At 51.2% G+C, this 19,047-nt stretch overlaps 1 protein-coding gene across 1 annotated transcript in view; it reads right to left on the minus strand.

Moving 5' to 3' along the window:
• ZAN (zonadhesin) overlaps positions 1-18,611 on the minus strand; it is a 62,364-nt gene extending 43,753 nt beyond the window's left edge. Inside the window, 13 exon segments of the mRNA XM_025379755.1 lie at positions 1,579-3,009; positions 3,796-3,880; positions 4,166-4,437; positions 6,248-6,394; positions 6,503-6,581; positions 7,347-7,438; positions 8,288-8,452; positions 13,942-14,094; positions 15,376-15,463; positions 15,643-15,914; positions 16,094-16,240; positions 16,948-17,000; positions 18,559-18,611. Of these exon segments, the coding sequence (XP_025235540.1) occupies positions 1,579-3,009; positions 3,796-3,880; positions 4,166-4,437; positions 6,248-6,394; positions 6,503-6,581; positions 7,347-7,438; positions 8,288-8,452; positions 13,942-14,094; positions 15,376-15,463; positions 15,643-15,914; positions 16,094-16,240; positions 16,948-17,000; positions 18,559-18,611 (3,037 nt within the window).
• Between the last annotated feature and the right edge of the window lie 436 nt (positions 18,612-19,047).

A 19,047-nucleotide genomic window follows, 5' to 3' on the forward strand; every position in this document is an offset into this window, starting at 1 on the left:
CTCTAGGAAACAGGACCGTATTATTCAGCCATAAAAAGGCCTGAAGGCTGGGTGTGGTGGCTCACACCTATAATCCCAGCACTTTGGGAGGCTGAGGTGGGAGGATTGTTTGAGGCCAGGAGTTTGAGACCAGCCTGTGCAACGTAGTGAGACCCATCCCTACAAAACAAATTTAAAAATAAAACAATTTTAGGCTGGGCGCGGTGGCTCACACCTGTAATCCCGGCACTTTGGGAAGCCGAGGCAGGCGAATCACTTGAGGCCAGGAGTTCAAGAACAGCCTGGCCAACAGGGTGAAACCCTAGAGCCGGACACAGTGGCTCACCCCTATAATCCCAAGACTTTGGGAGGCCGAGACTGAAGTGTAATTACAGGATTACACCCCTGTAATCCCAGGACTTTGGGAGGTCAAGACCAGCCTGGCCACCATGGTGAAACCCCGTTTCTACTAAAAATACAAAAATTAGCCGGTCCTGGTGGTGCAGGCCTGTGGCCCCAGCTACTCAGGAGACTGAAACAGGATAGTTGCTTGAGCCCCAGAGGCGGAGGTTGCAGTGAGCCGAGATCACGCCACTGCACTCCAGCCTGCGTGACAGAGCGAGACCCTGTCTCAAAAATATAAACAATAAGAAATACTTTTTTTAAAGGAATTAAGTCCTGATGCATGCTACAGTATGGATGGCCCGGAAAACATTACACTCAGTGAAAGAAGCTAAACATAAAGGTTCACATATTGCATGATTCCATTTGTATGAACTGTCCAGAACTGGCAAATCCATGGATAAAGGAAAGAAATTTGTGGTTGCCAGGGGCTGGGGGAAGGTGGAGTGAGGACTGCTAATAGGTACAGGGTTTCTTTTTGGAGTGAAGAAAATGTCTGGATTAGAAAGTGATAATGGTTGCACAACCTTGGGAATACACTAGAAACCATAGAATTGCTTTTGCTTTTTTTTTTTTTTTAAGATGGGGTCTCGTTCTGTTGCCCAGGCTAAAGTACAGTGACCCAGTCATGGCTTGCTACAGCCTCAACCTCCCAGGCTCAAGCGATCCTCCCACCTCAGCCTCCCGAGTAGCTGGGACTACAGGTGTGCACCACCACACCCAGCTAATTTTTTTATTTTTATTTTTTTTCCATTTTAAAGTGGAGACAGGCTCTTGCTATGTATGTTGCCTAGGCTGGTCTCGAACTCCTGTGCTCAAGCAACTCTCCTGCCTTGGCCCCAATCCAAAGTGCTGGGATTATAGGTGTGAGCCACCATGCCCGGTCTAGAATTGTACACTTTAAAAGGGTGAATTTTATGAAATATGGATTATATCTCAATAACAAACAAGGAGAAGGAAGCCTCGTGGCTGGGTCCTGACACCCCCACCCACTCCAGCCCTGCCATCCCTCTCACTCTGGGCAGTCCTCCCCATTTCCTCTGAAGTCACCATGGACTGCTTCAGCTCTGCCCTGAGAGCACTAGAAGCATCTAGAAGCAACTAGAAGCTTTCTACCAGAAGCATCCCTTTCCCTGACTCTCTCCTAGTCACTCTCTCTCACATTCAGCCTTGGCCCACACTCCATCCACCTCATACCTGTATTGGGTCTGGGGGTTGTGTTAGTGCTTAGGATCACACTGGTCATAGCGGCACTTGGAGCATGTGGAGACATCACCAAGGCTGCCAGCCCAGTGGCTGTGGGACTGGGATGGGGTGGCCTCAGGGCTGTGAGCTTCTCTGTGGGGATGGCGGGTTTTTCCGTGGGGATGGTGGGTTTTTCTGGGGAGATGGTGGTTTTTTCCGTGGGGATGGTGGGTTTCTCCGTGGGGATGGTGGGCTTTTCCGTGGGAATGGTGGGTTTTTCTGTGGGGGTGGTGGGTTTTTCTGTGGAGATGGTGGGTTTCTCCGTGGGGATGGTGGGTTTTTCTGTGGGGATGGTGGGTTTTTCTGTGGGGATGGTGGGTTTCTCCGTGGGGATGGTGGGCTTTTCCGTGGGAATGGTGGGTTTTTCTGTGGGGGTGGTGGGTTTTTCTGTGGGGGTGGTGGGTTTTTCTGTGGAGATGGTGGGTTTTTCTGTGGAGATGGTGGATTTTTCTGTGGGGATGGGTTTTTCTGTGGGGATGGTGGGTTTTTCTGTGGAGATGATAGTCTCTTCAATGGGGATGGTGGGTTTTTCTGTGGAGATGGTGGGTTTTTCTGTGGAGATGGTGGGTTTTTCTGTGGGGATGGTGGGTTTTTCTGTGGGGATGGTGGGTTTTTCTGTGGAGATGGTAGTCTCTTCAATGGAGATGGTGGGTTTTTCCGTGGGGATAGTGGGTTTTTCCGTGGGGATGGTGGGTTTTTCTGTGGGGATGGTGGGTTTTTCTATGGAGATGGTAGTCTCTTCAATGGAGATGGTGGGTTTTTCCGTGGGGATAGTGGGTTTTTCCGTGGGGATGGTGGGTTTTTCTACGGAGATGGTAGTCTCTTCAATGGAGGTGGTGGTTTCTTCAGTGGGGATAGTGGGTTTTTCCATGGGGACAGTGGGTTTTTCTGTGGGGATGGCAGCCTCTTCTGTGGAGATGGTGGTCTCCTCAGTGGTGGTAGTGGGCTCTTCTGCGGGGACGGTGGGCTTTTCTGTGGAAATGGTGGGCTTTTCTGTGGAAATGGTGGGTTTTTCTGTGGGAATGGTGGGCTCTTCTGTGGGGATGGTGGGTTTTTCTGTGGGGAAAGAGGGCTCTTCGGTAGGGATGGTGGGTTTTTCTGAGGGAGTGGTGGGTTTTTCTGTGGGAATGGTGGGCTCTTCTGTGAGGATGGTGGGTTTTTCTGTGGGGAAAGAGGGCTCTTCGGTAGGGATGGTGGGTTTTTCTGTGGGAATGGTGGGTTTTTCTGCAGGAATGGTGGGCTTTTCTTTGGGGACTGTGGGCTTTTCTGTGGTGACGGTGGGTTTTTCTATGGAAACTGTAGGGTTTTCTGTGAGGCCGGTGGTTTCAGAAGGGCCAGTGGAAGAAACTGGAGATATAGGAGGAAGCTCTGGTAGCATTTTTACTGAAAAGAAAAAAAAAAAGAATCCCTGGAGTTTAGTCAAAACCATACCACCACCCTCTTCACTACCATCTAATTGGAGTGGGCTCCAATGGGCGACTTATTTACACCTTTCTTTCTACTCCCAACCCCCAACCTTCATTCACTCAACAAACAGTAATATATGTCAGATATTGTGCTGGGTACGAGAAAAGCAAAAATGAATAGGATATGGGTCTGACTTTCAAGATTGCAGGGGAAGGAAGGAGTTCTGGATCCAGCCCCCAAAATCCATGGTATCTAAGCCACATTCACCCAGGCAAACATCTTGAAGTGCAGGGGAAGGAGAGGTGGGTAGAAGATGGAAAATAAAGCCAGCGGGGTGAGAATTCGGGCTCCAGGGAGGACCCGCCTTTTTTTTTTTTTTTTTTTTTTTTTTTTTNTCTTGCTCTGTCACCCAGGCTGGAGTGCTGTGGCCGGATCTCAGCTCGCTGCAAGCTCCGCCTCCCGGGTTGACGCCATTCTCCGGCCTCAGCCTCCCGAGTAGCTGGGACTACAGGCGCCCGCCACCTCGCCTGGCTAGTTTTTTATATTTTTTAGTAGAGGCAGGGTTTCACCGTGTTAGCCAGGATGGTCTCGATCTCCTGACCTCGTGATCCGCCCGTCTCGGCCTCCCAAAGTGCTGGGATTACAGGCTTGAGCCACCGCACCCGGCCAGGACCTGCATTTTAAGCAGGTCATAGAGAGAACCCTGGGGAATGGTGATCTCAGGGCACTGCCCCCTTCCTGGAGCCTGGGCTTTGGTCTTACCTGGACAAGTCCCAGGATTGATCAAGATGAAACCCATAGCAACCACAAAGGCCATGTTGCTGCCCCGGATGGCCTTGAAAATCAGCTGAAGGCGACAAGGGAGAAAGATGGAGAGAGAAACAAAAATGAATCTCCAGCAACTCTGTGATTCCGCTGGGCATAGAGTCTGTCCTCTGCCAAAATGTCACCTTGTTCCAGCCTCAACGGTCCAGCCCTGTCCCGGCCCCTTTCTCACTTTCCGTAACATGAAGTTCCCCTTTTCTTGGCTCTCTTTCCAGTTCTCCACCTCTTCAGCACTGGTGGCGCCCCCAGATCCCAGGCATTGGCCCTGTCACCCCACACAGACAGGACCCCCGCCTCTGTCTCTCACCTGCATGGGCTGTTGGTGTCCTGAGGGGATGGTGACGGAGGCGTTCTGCCAGTAAGGGCGCTGAGACCCCAGGCGTTTCCAGAGAGGAATCAGAGGGCTCCCCGCAGGACTTCCCAGGAGGAGTTCGAGCATAGTACCCTCCCCAAGGCCATACATGTGGTACGCGAACTCCACGCAGATGTCACCCGGGGCGCAGAAGGGCCGGCTCACCAGTCTGGCCGACTGCCCTGCCTGGGAGAACTTGTCAGCCTCAAGGTAGATATAGTGACCCCCTGGGCAAAGGAAGGGAACAGGCAAGATAAGAACTCTGCACAGGACATACCAACTGCTGCTTTAGCGAAGCTTTGCTTTCTGAACAGGGATCTGAGCAAACACTCAAATTCCCCAGGTCATAGCATTATTTTTTCTGCTCATTTTAGACATCTAACTAAAGAAGGTGGGGTCACAAAGAAAGGGAAAAGCGGCCATGCACAGTGGCTCACGCCTGTAATCCCAGCACTTTGGGAGGCCGAGGCCGGCCGATCACGAGGTCAAGAGATCAAGACCATCCTGGCCAACATGGTAAAACTCGTCTCTACTAAAAATACAAAAATTAGCCAGGTGTGGTGGTGCGTGCCTGTAATCCCAGCTACTCGGGAGGCTGAGGCAGGAGAATCACTTGAACCCGGGAGGTGGAGGTTGCAATGAGCCGAGATCACACCTGCACTCCAGCCTGGTGACAGAGTAAGACTCCATCTCAAAAAAAAAAAAACAAAAAAACAAAAAAACAAAACAGAGAAGCAAACCAGCAACCTAGATTACATTCATTAATGTCACGCGTGTGTGTGTGTGTGTGTGTGTGTGTGTGTGTGTTACCCAGGCTGTTACCCAGGCTAGAGTGCAGTGATACGATCTCAGCTCACTACAACCTCCACCTCCCAGGTTCAAGCGATCCTCCTGCCTCAGCCTCCCAAGTAGCTGGGATTACAAGTGTGCACCACCATGTCTGGCTAATTTTTGCGTTTTTGGTAGAGGTGGGGTTTCACCATGTTGGCCAGGCTAGTCTCAAACTCCTGGCCTCAAGTGATCCACCCGCCTCAGCCTCCCAAAGCACTGGAATTACATGTGTGAGCCACTGCACCCTGCCCTCATTATTGTCTTTTTAAAAAATTATTTCTTTTTATATTTTTGTAAGACGGAATCTCACTCTGTTGCCCTGATTGGAATGCAGTGGTGTGATCTCAGCTCACTGAAGTCTCCACCTCCTGGGGTCAGGCGGTTCTCCTGCGTCAGCCTCCTGAGTAGCTGGGACTACAGGTGCACACCACCACTCCTGGCTAATTTTTATATATTTTTAGTAGAGTCAGGGTTTCACCATGTTGCCCAGGCTGGTCTCGAACTCCTGACCTCAAGTGATCAACCTGCCTCGGCTTCCCAAAGTGCTGGAATTAAAGGTGTGAGCCACCATGCCTGGCCTATTTTTTTATTTTTATTTTTTAGAGACAAGGTCTCACTCTGTTGCCCAGGCTGGAGCGCACTGGTTCAATCACAGCTCACTGCAGCCTCGACTCCTGAGCTCAAGCGATCCTCCCACGTCACCCTCGCAAGTAAGTGGGACTACAAGCACACGCCACCACATCTGGCTAATTTAAAATATATATATATATGTGTGTGTGTGTGTATATATATATATATATTTTTTTTTTTCTAAAGATGGGGTTCTCACTATGTTGCCCAGGCTGAGCTCAAACTCCTGGGCCCAAGCAATCCTCCCACCTCAGCCTCCCAAAGTGCTGGAATTGCAGGCATGAGCCACTCATAAATGTCTAGACTGAAAATGAGGTGGTGGGTTTTGAAGCCTTGGGCTCCATGAAGTGAGATTGCCCGGGTTTTCTTAGGATTTCAGTGATCCCCCCGCCCTGAGAATCTTTAAGTTACTCTGCTATCTCCACAGTTCTGGTACCATGGCAACTTCCGAATAAACACCTGTGGACTGATCTTCCCCCGCCCGAAACAGCTTCTCCCACCAGTCACAGCAGCCAGCCCACTACCTGGGAGCAGACTGAGTGATTCCTTGGCGCAAGCGCTCTTCAATCTCCTCACCTGCATTAGGGAAACCTCCCACGGGGCCCATGCTGTGGACGGGTCCATTTTTATGTCCGACGGCCCAGTGTCCACCATCCCCGGAAGTCTGGACCCAGTCACAGAAGGGATGGGCGTTGTCTTCAAAGTCACACTGAGGAAAGCCCTCTGGGGGATCAAAATAGGATATTTAAGCAAGTTGAGTGATGCTCTCCAGCCCTCTCCCAGCCCACCCCGGATTCTGAGAGATCCGGGCCTCCCAGGGCCTGTTCTCACCCCCACAAGGAGCAATGCTGGTTGCATCGACTGCCACAGCTGGCTCTGGGGTCTTTCCAAAAACGCCCACCACGGTGAACTGGAGAAAAAGGGAGATGGGCTGGGAGTCAGCACACAGCCCATACCCCTAAGCCCCTGATCTGACTCGGCTCCATTCCACGACCCAGAATCCCTACTCCCTGTCCCAGACCCTCAATTCATTTCTTTTTTATTTTTTTTTTGAGACGGAGTCTCGCTCTGTCACCCAGGCTGGAGTGCAGTGGCCGGATCTCAGCTCACTGCAAGCTCCACCTTCCAGGTTTAAGCCATTCTCCTGCCTCAGCCACCCGAGTAGCTGGGACTACAGGCGCCCACCACCTCGCCCGGCTAGTTTTTTGTATTTTTTAGTAGAGACGGGGTTTCACCGTGTTAGCCAGGATGGCCTCGATCTCCTGACCTCGTGATCCACCATTCTCGGCCTCCCAAAGTGCTGGGATTACAGGCTTGAGCCACCGCACCCAGCCTCATTTTTTTTTTTTCCCAGACAGGGTCTTGCTCTCTTTTCCACGCTGGAGCACAGTGGTGCGATCATAGCTCACTGCAACCTTGATCTCCAGGGCTCAAATGATCCTCCCACCTCAGCTTCCCAAGTATGCCCACCTAATTTTTGTATTTTTTTGTAGAGATGGGGTCTTGCTATGTTGCCCAGGCTGGTCTTGAACTCCTGTCCTGAAGCAATCCTCCCTCCTCAGCCTCCCAAAGTATTGGGAATACAGGCATGAGCCACAGCACCACGCCCCTCAATTTATTTCAACATTGGGTGTGCCTACCATGTGCAAGGACCTGACCCCTTGCTTCTCTGTACCTGTATCCGTCCCACGGCTGTATAATTGACAGAAACAGCCTGCCAGTTGGGCCCAGGTTGTCCTGAGAAGAGAGTGTGTTTCCGGATGCTCCCTGTAGTGAAAGGAATCGGAGGGAGAAGTGAGCTTAAGGGGACTGGGAAATGACTTTGAACTATACCCAGGAGGATGAGGAGCAGAGGGTATAGTTGGGGACCATTACCGCCAAATGAAAGCACAATCTTCTTTTTTATTTTATTTATTTATCATTATTATTTTTTGAGATGGAGTCTTGCTCTGTTGCCCAGGCCGGAGTGCAGTGGCACTATCCTGGCTCACTGCAACTTCTGTCTCCTAGGTTCAAGCGATTCTCTTACCTCAGCCTCTTGAGTAGCTGAGATTACAGGCGTGTGCCACAACACCTGGTTAATTTTTGTATTTTTAGTAGAGACAAGGTTTCTCTATGTTGGCCAGGCTGGTCTCAAACTCCTGACCTCAAGTGATCCACCAGCCTCAGCCTCCCAAAGTGCAGGATTACAGGCGTAAGTCACTGTGCCAGGCCAGCACAACCTTCTTTTTTATTTGAGACGGAGTCTCACTCTGTCGCCAGGCTGGAGTGCAGTGGCACGATCTCAGCTCACTGCAACCTCCGCCCCCCCCGGTTCAAGCGATTCTCCTGCCTCAGCCTCCTGTGTAGCTGGGACTACAGGCAGCTAATTTTTGTATTTTTAGTAGAGACAGGGTTTCACCATGTTGGCCAGGATGGTCTCCATCTCCTGACCTCGTGATCTGCCCGCCTCGGCCTCCCAAAGAGCCCTCCCAGCCATGATTTCCACTTCATGGAATAATCTCACACATATTCCAGACCTCCCTAGACCCTGAGGGATGCCCCATGTTTCCCCATCAAGCCAACCCTGGGAGATGCGCCCAGTCAGTGTAAATCCCGTGAATTCTCCGCTCTAACCCAAGACGGAAGCATAAATGTGGAGGGCTGCACCAGGAGACTGGCCCCGGAGGACGTAGTGGAAGGAAAAGCTCAGACAGCCGGAGGACGGGCTCACGGGACTCAGAAGGACAGCTTTCTGCCCGGGTCTGGCATTCTTGGGGTCCAGGAGCATGTAGTGGCCACCTGTGAAGCAAAAGGCCAGGGAATTGAGGTGGATGGAACTGAGGGAAGATGGCAGCAGAGATAGGGCCCTGAGGAGGCTGGGGACTTGTCCCTGGGGAGCCCCAACAGCAGCCTGGAATCAGGCAGTGCCAATGTAGTCCTATGCCAACTGACTGAGGTCTTTGACTTTCCCAGAAATACTTGGGCTGGGTAAGGACCCGGCGCTGCCATGGGAAACGCCAGACACCTTCTCCAAAGCAGCAACTAGAACTTTGTCCTTTGGGTGTTAACTCTTTTTTTTTGTTGTTGTTGTTTTGTTTTTGTTTTTGAGACAGTCTCACTCTGTTGCCCAGGCTGGAGTGCAGTGGCACAATCATGGCTCTCATGGTTCACTGCAGACTCAACCTCCCCGGGCTCAGGTGGTCCTCCCGCCTCAGCCTCCTTAAGTAGCTGGGACTACAGGTGTGCGCCACCAAGCCCTGCTAATTTTTCTTTTTTTTTTTTTAAAGATGGGGTTTCCCCACATTGCCCAGGCTGGTCTTGAACTCCTAGGCTCAAATGATCCACCCACCTTGGCTTCCCAAGGGATTACAGTCATGAGCCATCACGTCTGGCCTGGGTGCTAACTCTTAAGGTCCACTAGAGTCATAGCCTGTTCCTTTTTTTCTTTTTTCTTTTCTGAGACAGGGTATGGCTCTGTTGTCCAGGCTAAAGTGTAGTGGCATAGGTCTCAAACTCCTGGGCTCAAGCAATCATCTTGCCACAGCCTCCCGAGTAGCTGGGACTCCAGGTGCACACCACTATGCCCAGCTAATTTTTTTTTTTAAGAGATGGGGTCTCACTATGTTGCCCAGGCGAGTCTTGGTCTCCTGGCCTCAAGCAATCCTCTCGCCTTGGCCTCCCAAAGTGCTCAAGTACAGGCTTGAGCCACTACACCTGGTTGCCTCTTCCTTTTCTTTACCCGCTGGACATAACCTATTCATACAAACTGGTGAGAGTCACAGCGGCTCTGACACAGACCCCCAAGCGGCAAACCCCCTCTCACCCAACACCACCTCGGCCCCCAGCTCAGACAGCCAATCAGCGTGGACCTCGCTAGGTGACGCAACTGGTAGCGAAGAGGAAAATGTAAGCGGCTGCCAACTCGTGGGGAGCGCGCTCGCGTGCGTGCTCGCGCCCGAGTCCCAGGGAGTCACGCCTGGCGCGCGCTCGGTCCTGCCTGGTGCGCGCTCACTCCTGCGGAAGGTGTGATCCTGAGCGGCGACGAAGAGGCTGGAATGGCGGGAATGGGCAGGAGGAAGGAGAGAAAGGAAACAACCGGGAAGGAAGAGGGAAGGGAAAGGAAAGGAAGTGGGGAAATGGTGAAAGAGAAATCAAGGAGACGGGCTGGCGCAGTGGCTCACGCCTGTAATCCCAGCACTTTGGGAGACCGAGGCGGGCAGATCACCTGAGGTCAGGAGTTCGAGACCAGCCTGGCCAACATAGGGAAACCCCATCTCTACTAAAAATACAAAAATTAATTGGGCATGGTGGTGCACACCTGTAGTCCCAGTTACTCCGGAGGCTGAAGTAGGAGAATCAATTGAACCTGGGCGGTAGAGGTTGCTGTGAGCTGAGATCAAGTCACTGCACTCCAGCCTGGGAGACAGAGCGAGACTCTGTCTCAGAAATAAATAAATAAATAATTGGTAACTCACGGCTGAGTGCAGTGGCTCACGCCTGTAATCCCGGCACTTTGGGAGGCCGAGGCAGGTGGATCACCTGAGGTCCGGCGTTCAAGACCAGCCTGGCCAACATGCGAAACCCCGTCTCTACTAAAAATACAAAAATTAGCCGAGTGTGGTGGCAGGCACCTGTAATCCCAGCTACTCGGGAGGCTGAGGCAGGAGAATCGCTTGAACTCGGGAGACAGAGGTTGCAGTGAGCTGAGATCGCGCCACCGCACTCCAGCCTGGGCAACAGAACGAGACTCTGTATCCAAAAAAAAAGAAAGAAAGAAAGAAAATAAAATCGAGGAGATATGAGAAACGGAAGAGGAGAAATGGGAGAAAAAAAAAGTGAAAGGCGAAGAAAATATAAGGAAGCGAGCAAGATGGAAATGGAAAGGGAGAAAAAGGAAAAATAAAAAGCCAAAAGGCCAGCCAGCATTTACTGAAGCTCCTGGGCACAGTCCACAGTACATAATTTTAAAATGCTGAGGGGTGGCAGAGAGGGCTGGCCGGCTTAGCGAAGGTGGGACCAGGGCTTCTTAAGACCTTATTTATTTATTTATTTACTTATTTATTTTTATTGAGACGGAGTCTCACTCTGTTGTCCAGGCTGGAGTGCAGTGGCACTATCTCCGCCTCCCAAGTTCAAGCAATTCTTCTGCTTCAGCCTCCTGAGTAGCTGGGATTACAGGATTACAGGCGCACACCACCACGTCCAGCTAATTTTTTGTATTTGTAGTAGAGACAGGGTTTTGCTATGTTGGCCAGGCTGGTCTCAAACTCCTGACCTCAGGTGATCTGCCTGCCTCCACCTCCCAAAGTGCTGGGATTACAGGCATAAGCTACCACACCTGGCCAGAGCCCTTCTAGAAGACAAAGTTTAGGCAGCAGGAAACATCAGAGACAGGAGGGCAGGAGTCGGAGTGGACACTAATGGAGTGGAGAGAGGAAAATATGGGGAAGAACAGAAAAGAAAATATGGCAGAGGCAAGAGGATCACTTGAGGCCAGGAGTCCAAGACCAGCCTGGGCAACATAGCAAGACCCCATCTTTACAAATAAAGAAAATAAAAGAAAATGTGAAAATGGTAAGGTGGAAGGGAGGAAACAGATTGAGGAAGAAGAAATATTAAGGGAAAAAGAAGAACAAAGAGATATAGGCCGGGCATGACAGCTCACACCTGTACTTCAAGCACTTTCAGAGACCGAGGCAGGAGGATGGCTTGAGGCCCAGAGTTTGAGACCAGCCTGGGCAATGTAGCAAGACCCCATCCTATTTTTATTTATTTATTTATTTATTTTGAGACACAATCTCACTCTGTTGCCCAGGCTGGAGTACAGTGGTGCAATCACAGCTCACTGCAACCTCCACTTCCCAGGCTCAGGCGATCCTCCCACGTCAGCCTCCCGAGTATCTGGGACTACAGGTGTGTGCCACCACGCTGGGCTAATTTTTGTATTTTTTGTAGAGACAAGATCTCACTATTTGTCCCAGGCTGGTCTTGAACTCCTGGCCTCAAGTGATCTGCCCACCTCGGCCTCCCAAAGTTCTGGGATTACAGGCCATGAGCTACTGCACCTGGCTTAGTTTTTAAAAACATTTTTTTAAATTCAAAATTAAGAAGTGTAAACTCAGAAAGGAAATTAGGGAGCAGAACCCTCTGTGCTTGACCTCTTGAGTGAGGGGTTGAAATGTGGGCTGTGTGGACAAGATTGAGAGAGAAAGTGAATGTTGTGTGAGCGAGAAAAGGAAGAAGTCAACAGTAGAAAGAGAAAGAAGCTCAGCTGCGAGCACAGGGAGGTATTGGAAAGAAGCTAGGGATAGACTAGGGTGTACAGAAAGAAAGAATATCAGCCAGGCACAGTGACCCATGCCTGTAATCCCAGCATTTTGAGAGGCCAAGGTGGGTGGATCACGAGGTCAGAAGATTGAGACCGCCCTGACCAACATGATGAAACCCCATCTTTACTAAAAATACAAAAATTAGCCAGGCATGGTGACACATGCCTGTAATCCCAGCTACTCGGGAGGCTGTGGCAGGAGAATCGCTTAAACCCAGAAGGCAGAGGTTGCAGTGAGTCGAGATCGTACCACTGCACTCCAGCCTGGCGACAGAGCAAGATTCCGTCTCAAAAAAAAAAAAAGAAAGAAAGAAAGAATATGGCCTGGATTTTTGCAAAAGACTCCTAAACAGCCTCTCTGCATCCACCTTGCCTGTTCTCAGTGGATTCGCAACACAAAAAAATCCTTTAAAAATAAGTCAGATCAAATAATTGCTCAAAATCCTGCAAAAGCTCCCCATTGACATAGAACAGAAAAGCCACAGTCCTGACAATGGCCTTTAAGGCTCTATGTGATCTGCCTCTCCTGTGGATCTCAGGTCACCCTCTTCATCCCGGCCACATGGCTGTTTGCTGTACCTTGATCCCCTCCTTCCCTGACAGCCCCACTGCTACCTCAGGACCTTCGCACAGCTGGCCCCTCAGCCTGGAATGTCCTTCTCTACCCCTGATAATTTTCAGGCCTTACTCCCTCACCTTTTTCAAGTTCGTGCTCAAATGTGTCCTAAATGTGACCTACTCTGACCAGCCCATTTAAAATTGATAACTCGCACGGGCACAGTGGCTCAACGCCTATAATCCCAGCACTTTGGGAGGCCGAGGTGGATGGATCACCTGAGGTCAGGAGTTCGAGACCAGCCTGGCCAACATAGGGAAACCCCATCTCTACTAAAAATACAAAAATTAGTTGGGCATGGTGGTGCACACCTGTAGTCCCAGTTACTCAGGAGGCTGAAGTAGGAGAATCAACTGAACCTGGGCGGCAGAGGTTGCAGTGAGCTGAGATCAAGTCACTGCACTCCAGCCTGGGAGACAGAGCGAGACTCTGTCTCAGAAATAAATAAATAAATAATTGATAACTCACGGCTGGGTTCAGTGTCTCATGCCTGTAATCCCAGCGCTTTGGGAGGCCGAAGTGGACGTATCACTTGAGGTGATCCTCCCGTCTCACCTTCCCAAAGTGCTGGGATTACAGGCGTGAGCCAGTGCACTTGGCTCCAAACTTGTTCAACTTTTTATTTTCCCAGTGGCACTGCTCACTTTATAACTATATTTACTTTGTTTAGGTAACTGTCCCCCACTACCCCACCCTACTCTTCCTTGTCTGTTTTGTACACTGGGGTATCTCAAGTGCCTAGGACAGCAGCTGGCATATTGTAGGTGCTCAGCATTTCTTGAATGAATGAAGAATGAAAGGGGCCAGAAGCAATGACTCATGCCTGTAATCCCAGCATTTGGGAGGCTGAGGCAGGTGGATCACTTGAGGTCAGGAGTTCGAGACCAGCCTGGCCAGCATGGTGAAACTCTGTCTCTACCAAAACTACAAAAATTATCCGGGTGTGGTGGTGCATGCCTGTAGTCCCAGCTACTCGGGAGGTTGAGGCAGGAGAATTGCTTAAACCTAGGAGGCAGAGGTTGCAGTGAGCAGAGATCACGCCACTGCACTCCAGACTGGGTGATAGAATGAGACTCTGCCTCAAAAAAAAAAAAAAAAAAAAAAAAGAATGAAAGGTGCCAGAGAAAGGAGATGAGGAGCTGGCTGTATTGGGTGTGCCAGGTAGAGCTTGTAGGGCGATGGTGGGGGAGGCTGGCTGGGTTCTTGAAATCAGCTTCCTGCGTGAAACTTGAGCTGATAAGAGGCTTGAAGCTGTAGGTGTTCATGCCAGACCGTCCCAGGGCAATTACAGTAGGGTGCGTGGTGCCCAGAAAGTCAACGGACAGAAGCATGGCCACTACTCACTGCCAGGGCTAGAGAAGTCGCCATCAGGCCCCACGCCTGGCTTTCCCGACGACCCTTTCTTCTGAGTCCACTTGGCCCCGGAGGCAGTTGGGATCCAGGTCCAGTCACAGAGGTCATTTGGAATGTCAAAGCTGCATGTTTGCATCATACAGACTGAGAGGAAAGAAAGAAGGGAAGATATAATATTTTCTTCTTTTTTAGAGACAGGGTCTCTGTCACCCAGGCTAAGAGTACAGTGGTGTAATCATAGCTCACTGCAGCCTCGAACTCCTGAACTCAAGCAGTCCTCCCACCTCAGCCTCTTGAGTAGCTAAGACTACAGGTGGCACCACCACGCCCAGCTAATTTTTTTTTTTTTTTTTTTGAGACGGAGTCTCGCTCTGTCGCCCAGGCTGGAGTGCAGTGGCCGGATCTCAGCTCGCTGCAAGCTCTGCCTCCCGGGTTCACGCCATTCTCCTGCCTCAGCCTCCCGAGTAGCTGGGACTACAGGCACCCGCCACTTCACCCGGCTAGTTTTTTCTATTTTTTAGTAGAGACGGGGTTTCACCATGTTAGCCAGGATGGTCTCAATCTCCTGACCTCATGATCCGCCCATCTCGGCCTCCCAAAGTGCTGAGATTACAGGCTTGAGCCACCGTGCCCGGCCAACGCGGCTAATTTTTAAAAAGTTTTTGGCCAGGCGCGGTGGCTTAAGCCCGTAATCTCAGCATTTTGGGAGGCTGAGGTGGGCAGATCACCTGACGTCAAGAGTTCTAGAACAGCCTTGCCAACACAATGAAACCCCAGCTCTACTAAACATACAAAAATTAGCCAGGCATGGTGGTGGGCACCTGTAATCCCAGCTACTTGGGAGACTGAGGCAGGAGAATCATTTGAACCCAAGAGGCGGAAGTTGCAGTGAGCCGAGATCACGCCACTGCATCCAGCCTGGGTGACAAGAGTGAAATTCTGTCTCAAATAGATAAATAAATAAATTCTTTTGTAGACATGGGGGTCTCCCTGTGTTGCCCAGGCTGATCTCAAACTCCTGGCCCCACACCATCCTCCCACCTTGGCCTCCCAAGGTGCTTGGATTACAGGCCTGAGCCACAGTGCTGGGCGGAGGAGACCTCTCTTTAGGCGTGGCTGCTACCAGAGTCAAAGCCCTACAAGCTCCACCTGGCAGACCCAGTACAGCCAGCTCCTCATGTCCTTTCTCTGGCACCTTTCATTCTTCATCTTTTTTTTTTTTTTTTTTTTGAGGCAGAGTCTTGTTCTGTCACCCAGTCTGGAGTGCGGTGGCGTGATCTCTGCCTCTGGCGTGGAGGGCAGAGGCAGAGGAAGCAACTAGACTCCTGGTCCATGAACTGCTCCTGCCACCCTGGGTCGTTGTGCAAGGGCAGAGAGAAAAGGGTCCGAGGGCAGGCGGTGGGAGGAGGAGGGACAGGGACTCACCGCGATTGCAGGAGCCCCGGCGAATAGAGAGGGCATCCAGGGCAATGTCCAGGTAGGCAGTGCTACCCCGTGTTCCCTCAAACATCAGCTGCAAGAGGATAAATGGACCCAACCCCATGAGTCCCTCAGCCAGGCCTCCTGACTCCTAGTTTCCTTCCTGATTTCAGATGGCTTGGCCCCCACAATCCCTTTTTGCCACACCCCCATCCCCAGGCTCCCCAACACCTAGATTTCCCCTGAGGTCCCACAATTTGCCCCTGGCCTTACCCGGGTGGGCAGGGTGAACCCTGCGGGCACGGTGACGGTGGTGGGCATCCAGGAGGGTCTCTGGGTGTTCCGGTGTTTCCAGAGCACATGGGGGCGGCGGCCCTCTTCACCCGAGAGCAGCAGCAGCCTGAGCTGGGCGCCCCAAGACAGCCCAAACATGTGGTAGGCGAAGTTCACGCAGAGCGGGCCTTGCTCCCATAGGTTGGGGCTGCGCAGGCGGGCCACACCCCCACGATGGAAGTTGTTGGATTCCATATGCAGATAGCTGCCCTCTGGGGGAGGCAGAGCCCAGGACCCTGAGGCTCAGTCACCTCCGAGGGCTGCCCCCACCCATCCCCTTCTCAGAGCCCAGGCACTCCGTTCTGGTTGCCTCCCTTCTCCCTCCATCTAGCCGTCCCCGCCTCCCAGACACCTCCCGGCTCATGGTCCCCCGGAAACCGTAGCCACTTACCTCCATTGGGGTACCCCCCGGGAGGCCCGGTGGTGCCGGTGGGAGAGGGCCCACTGGCTCGAACCCAGTCTCCATCATCTGCGGACACTTGGGACCAGTCACAGAGGGGTTTGTCGTCATCCTCAAAATCACACTGGGTGAGGACGTCTAGGAAGAACAGGTCACTGTGAGGTTTCAGAGAGGACAGGGGCAGGGCCTAGAACCACACTGGGAGATGGAAGTAGCAAGATTGCTATGCTTAGAGAAAGCTGCCATGAAATCAGCCGGGTGTGGTGGCACACACCTGTAGTCCCAGCTACTGGGGAGGCTGAGGCAAGAGAATCGCTTGAACCCAGGAGGTGACCTTTGCAGTGAGGCCAAGATCACGCCACTGCACTCCCGCCTGAGCAACAGAGGGAGACTCCGTCTCAAAAAAAGAAAATAAAAAGAAAGCTGTCACAAAGACTTGGGGTCCAGAGCAGAAATTGTTTGTTTTTTGTAGAGATAGAGTCTTACTGTGTTGCCCAGGCTGCTCTCAAACTCCTGGCCTCAAGCCATCCTCCCACCTCGGCCTCCCTAAGTGTTGGAATTAAGGTGTGAGCCACAGCACCCGGCCCAGAGCAGAGATTTGAAAGAGAGAATCTTTTAGGAGAAATTCGGGTCTGGGAGAGTGGACAGAATGCCAAGGTCGGGGACATGAACTGAGGTTGGAGGGCTGGACTTGGTCTGGCAGGACACGTTTTGTAGTCCTGTGATGCCCGGAGGGGACTGGAGGTGGCTGCTTCTGCTAGGAACTCAGGCACTGGCGTTCTGGTGACAGAATGTGGGTTCGGAGGAGGGAGGAGGAATCTTAGCACTCCTGGTTTCCAACTCACAGTTGTCCCTAGAGCTGCGAACAACCAGCTTCTTGTCCGGAGGCTTCTCTCTCCTTGGGGGTGGTTTGGAGAAAGCAAAAATGCAACTCTTGTCATTATCAAGAATTAAAAGAATTATAAGAATTATAAGTCATTCAGTGACTATGAGCTTTCTGAGTGGTCATGTAAGGATGATCCGTGTTTATGCAGTGAATGTATGTGACTTGACTTTTTTTCCTTTTTTTTTCTTTTCTTTTCTTTTCCCCGGCACTCAGGCTAGAGTGCAGTGGTGCAATCACAACTCACTGCAGCCCCAAACCTCTGGGCTCCAGCAATCCTCCCACCTCAACCTCCCCAGTAGCTGGGACTACAGGAGCATGCCACCACACCCAGCTAATTTATTTCTATTTTTTATAGAGATGGGGTCTTTCTATGTTGCACAGGCTGGCCATGACCTCCTGACCTCATGCAATCCTCCCACCTTGGCCTCCCAAAGTGCTGGGATTACAGGTAGGAGCCACTGTGCTCAGACCTCAGTTTTTTGTTGTTGAAGTTCTACTTGTTCAAATTCTCCCAAACACACTGCAGGACACCAAGACATCTATCATTTCTTTTCTTTTCTTTTTTTTTTTTTCTTTTGAGACGGAGTTTCACTCTTGTTGCCCAGGCTGGAGTGCAATGGTGCAATTTCGGCTCACTGCAACCTCTGCCTCCTGGGTTCAAGTGACTCTCCTGCCTCAGCCTCCCCAGTAGCTGGGATTACAGGCATGCACCACCATGCCTGGCTAATTTTATATTTTTAGTACAGACAGGGTTTCACCATGTTGGTCAGGCTGGTCTCGAACACATGACCTCAGGTGATCCACCTGCCTCGGCTTCCCAAAGTGCTGGGATTACAGGGGTGAGCCGCCACGCCCGGCCTGTCATCCATCATTTCTTTGCTGCCTCATACTTAAGTCTCCCTCAGCTGGGTCCACCCTGGGTCTTGTCCATTTCCTGAGGGCCTGACCCCTCGATCCTTCTCTCCTAGCCTTAGATGTGTCTTCCAGCTCTGCATCTCCTCTGTTCCTTCTCACATTGTAGCCCTGTCCTGCTCCCAGAACCTGCCCCTTAATTCCAGGCTCTGGGCCTGTGCAGCTCTCCCCCTTCCTGGTCAGCAGTCAAGGTCAACCCAATTCCATCCCACCGGGTTTCCCCCTTCCTCTCCAGGTTTTTTTTTTTTTTTTTTTTTTTTTTGAGATGGAGTCTCACTCTGTCACCCAGGCTGGAGTGCAATGGCATGATCTCGGCTCACTGCAAACTCTGCCTCCCAGGTTCAAGCGATTCTCCTGCCTCAGCCTCCAAAGTAGCTGGGACTACAGGTGTGCACCACCACACCTGGCTAATTTTTTGTATTTTTAGTAGAGATGGGATTTCACCATGTTGGCCAGGATGGTCTTGATCTCCTGACCTCGTGATCCGCCCACCTCAGCCTCCCAAAGTGCTGGGATTACAGGTGTGAGCCACTGCGCCCGGCCTCTCTCCAGGTCTTTTGTAGTTAGCCTGCTCACCCCCTCCAGCTCTGCCCTTCCATATTCCTACAGCCACCCTCAACTGACCCTGGTTTATCATTACCCGCTGGGCCCAGCTTACCTGAGATGGGCAGCCCCCACCAGCAGCAGCAGAGTCCAGACTGGAGGAACCATGAGGAACCTCAGTGGTGGCTCCCAGGGGAGAGGAGAAGGGCACAGTTGGGAGCCTGGACCCCTTTTATTCACCCCTGGCCTCCTTAGCTTGGCATCCTTCCAAGGATGCCATGAAAAATGAACAGAGAAACACAGAAAAGCTCTGGGAAATTAAAACTACGAGAGTTGAAATTTACCATCCAGTAGAAGCGTTGTAGATTGAAATTGAGGGAAATAAACTAGAGAGAAGGGGGAAAAAAAAAGAGAAAGAAACAAAAAGGAAACAGGTTTGAGGATCAATCTCAAACAAAAGTCTAACCTCAAACAAAAGGAGTTCAAAAAGAGAGAACAAAGGAAAAGAAATTATTATTTTAAAAAGAAAAACACACAAGAAAATATCCAGCACTGAAATATACAAGTCTCTAGATTAAAAAGGTATCCAGGGTGATGAATACAC

This window comes from Theropithecus gelada, chromosome 3 (assembly GCF_003255815.1).
Source record: "Theropithecus gelada isolate Dixy chromosome 3, Tgel_1.0, whole genome shotgun sequence".
Lineage (NCBI taxonomy): Eukaryota > Metazoa > Chordata > Mammalia > Primates > Cercopithecidae > Theropithecus > Theropithecus gelada.